This window comes from Juglans regia, chromosome 1 (assembly GCF_001411555.2).
Source record: "Juglans regia cultivar Chandler chromosome 1, Walnut 2.0, whole genome shotgun sequence".
NCBI lineage: Eukaryota > Viridiplantae > Streptophyta > Magnoliopsida > Fagales > Juglandaceae > Juglans > Juglans regia.
The window spans coordinates 512,721-516,408 of NC_049901.1; the positions used below are offsets into that span (position 1 = coordinate 512,721).

The following is a 3,688-nucleotide window of genomic DNA, read 5'->3' on the forward strand; positions in this document are numbered from 1 at the left end:
CCCTAAACCCTAAAACCCTAAACCCTAAACCCTAAACCCTAAACCACCCCCAGGATTGTTTGCCTCTCTAGCTTCCAATGTATGTAAACTTCGTCGCTCTCTTTATGGTCTCAAACAAACGCCGAGGGCCTGGTTTGATAAATTTCAAACCCCTTTATTACAATTCTCCTTCAAGCAAAGCAAGTTTAGGGTTCATTGTTTCTTCGGAATTCAAACATGGGTATTGTTGTCCTTTTGGTTTATATTGATGATATTGTGATCACTGGTTCTGATTCTGCTTTACTTGTCCAGCTCAAGACTCATCTCTCAAAATCCTTTCATATGAAAGATCTTGGGTCTCTCATGTATTTTCTTAGTCTTGAGGTGTATCGTAGTCCCTCTAGTATTTCACTCAATCAACATAAGTATGCTAGTGATTTGGTGGCTACAGCTGGGCTACAGGAAACTACCTCTGTCGATACTCCCATGGAATTAAATGTCAAGCTTCGCAAAGAGGAGGGTGACTTACTTGCTGATCCCATTTTATATCAGAAGTTGGCGGGTAGCCTTGTGTATCTCACCATCACTAGACTAGATATTTCTTTTGTTGTACAACAAGTCAGCCAATTTCTTCAGACTCCTCGTCATCTTCATTTGTCTGCTGTCCGTAGGATCATACGTTATGTTCAGGGCACTTCTACTCGTGACTTATTATTTCTTGTAGGCAATTCTCCTCGTCTTGTTGCTTATAGCGATGCTAATTGGGCTGGTTGTGCTAATACATGTCGCTCCATCACTTGTTGGTGCGTGTTCTTAGGTGATGCGTTGATCTCCTGGAAGAGTAAGAAGCAAGACAGAGTTTCTAAGTCATCTACAGAATCTGAGTACCGATTGAAGTCTCTTGTTTGTTCCAAAATTATTTGGCTTCGAAGTTTGCTTGCTGAGTTAGACTTCACTGAGACCGATCCTACACCTTTACACGCCAATAATACAAGTGCTATTTAGATCACGGCAAATCCTCTCTATCATGAGTGCACAAAACATACTGAAGTCGACTGTCACTCTATCTATGAAGCCTTTGAAGCTCGTGTTATCACTCTTTCACACATTTCCACTGAACTACAAATTGCTGATATCTGTGATCGTATGTCTTAACCTTTAAAGTGAAACAAGGAGGTTCACTTTAAAGGATAAGAACTTGAAGTAGAATGATATGTGTTGGAAATGTGACCTCAAGTGGGTCCCAAGCTATAGGTTTGAGAATTTAGAGAAGAGTGATAAAGGAAAGTATTAAGGATGGAATCGGATAGTAGAGTATGTCTAAGTGAAGAAAGTCCAAGTGGAGGGTAGTTTATGCATTTTCTAAGTTTTAGTTACTTATGCACTTGAGGAAGGGAATGACGTTAAGTTATGTATGCATATAGGTTTCCATCTAGCACGCACATGAATGGGCTGCATAAATGAAAATAGCATGGAGTCCAGGTAAGTATTATATTCATACTCTTATAGAGTTTTCTAAATGATATGAAATGAAAATGAAAAACTTTTATGAAAAATATTCTTTTATGAAATGAAGAAAATAAAATGATGTTTTATAAAAGTATGCTAAATATTAATGTTTAAAGGTATACGTATGTAAATGTCCTCTTTGGCAGCCCCTATTTATGCACCCAAAGTAATAGTTGTATGCATGTGAATGGATGTTATATGTAGTAACTATTGTCTTTATTTTTCATAAAATGAAATGTTGAGGTTTATGCTTGATACTAAGAAATGATGTTTAAATGATGTGATGAAAGTGTACTTAAATGATGCTATGAAAGTGTATTTAAATGAGGCTATGAAATGAATTTTAAATGATATTATGAAATGTTGTTTAAAGAATGCTATGAAATGATGTTTATTGATGATGTTTATGCTTATGCTTTTAAATAATGTTTATGAAATTAAACAAACTGATGAATGAAAACAAACGAAAAGGAAATGAATGAAAGGAAATGAAATGAAAAGAAAGGAAATGAATGAATGTTTTAATCTATGAAAATACGTAACGATCATGACTGAATGAATGAATGATGGTACCAATGGACTGGGCAGATTGCAATGCCGGGTAAGTAGTACTGGTAATGCACTCAGTGCTACCCCTTGAACTAAAAAGGATTCCCAACCTGTGGCCACAGGCTGAATCTGAGTCCAAAAGACCGCTAACCCCAACACACGGAATGTAACAATGTGTACTGGCCAGAGGAAATGTGAAAAAAGTAATTGAATGTATGAATGATTTAGTTTCTTTATGAATTAATGTACAAGGTGTAGGAAATGTTTTATGAAAAAAGAAAACATTCTTAAAGAAAAACTTCATCTTGTAATGTTTTCAAATGAAGTGAATGTTTTATGTAAAGTATATCGATGAATGTCAAATACATGAATGAAAACCTATGTTAGTATATTTTTACAGTATGAAGTAATACTTATTGAGTTTTCGACTTATTTTGTTTTTATATATGTCCCTCCCCCTCTCAGGAACAAAATAAATAAGAAGCGTCAGGACAGATATGACCCAAGGGAAGAGTAACAGAAGCCTAGGCATTTTATGTAATGTATGAAACTAGTTTTGTAAAAGGACTTTATATTTTTAATTAAGGCCTCATTTGTATTCACAGCCTATCTCAACTCATCTCACTACTATTCACTACTATTCAGCAATTTTAACTCACAAATCTCACTATTATTCTCAACTCATCTCATTAATGTTCATAACTCATCTTAACTCATCTTTAAATCCAAACTACACCTAAATGAATTCCGTTGCAAAATTCTCTTTTAGATTTATAAAGCAAATTTCAATTTTTAACTATGGAGTCTTTTACATCGTGGGAAGGAAAAGAAAAGTTTTTAAAAAATTCCCTAATTCTCGTCTCTTTTTCTTAAATTATTTTCTAAAGTTCCGAAGCATTACAAATGTGAACAAACGCAATGGCTAAGGTACATGCTCTACTAGATGGTCTCGAAGTTTGCGTAAAGTGGAACCTAAGGAGTTGAAGTTCAGACCAATTCACAGCTTCTTGTAAATTGGTGGAATGGATATTGTCTAATTAACTGGGATGTAAGGGAGAATTGGGAGAGAATCTTATTCATATCAAAAGACATTATAGGGATTCTTAGGATTGATAGAGCTGGACTGCCTGTGCTACGGTGTAAATAATAGGGCTGAATAAGAATACACAGTCCGCATACACATTTTTTGTTTTCTCTAGTTTTCTTTGCTTGGGCTGATTTTGGTTTTGTATATTCTAGGTGTTGGTCTGTTTATCATGATATTCCTACGAGTTTATTAATAAATTTGGGGATTTTTCATCTTTCTTAAAAAAAAAAAAAAGCAAATTCAGACAATAAGAGAAGAAATCAGACCTACATATCTTGTTTGAATGCGAGTTTGTGGGGGCTTTCGCTGTTTGGGAAATACTAATGTAGTAGATGATCAGACCTATATGTAGTAGGTGATAAGACAATACGAGAAGAAATCAGACCTATATGTCATGTGCTGATGTAGATGATCATGGATCATATTAATCACCTACACTAGGATTAAGTAGTAATGGCAAGCAGCTTTGTTGAACAGGATTCAATGGGAAAACTGTCACAGATTCGCCCACCCTTGGCAATTAGTGAGTCATGCTCTGCTAAAGCTGGAGTTTGTGCGTTGGCA

The 3,688-nt window shown here is 35.4% G+C and overlaps 1 protein-coding gene across 1 annotated transcript; it reads left to right on the forward strand.

Annotated features, from left to right (window-relative positions):
- Positions 1–216: 216 nt before the first annotated feature.
- On the forward strand, positions 217–984 carry LOC109001255 (uncharacterized mitochondrial protein AtMg00810-like). The gene has a single exon (XM_018978454.1). The coding sequence runs from the start codon at positions 217–219 to the stop codon at positions 982–984; it is 768 nt and encodes a 255-aa protein (XP_018833999.1).
- The last annotated feature ends 2,704 nt before the right edge of the window (positions 985–3,688 follow it).

Coding starts and splice junctions, on each gene's coding strand:
- LOC109001255 (XM_018978454.1), top strand. CDS start 217: ATGGGTATTGTTGTCCTTTTGGTTTATATTGATGATATTGTGATCACT.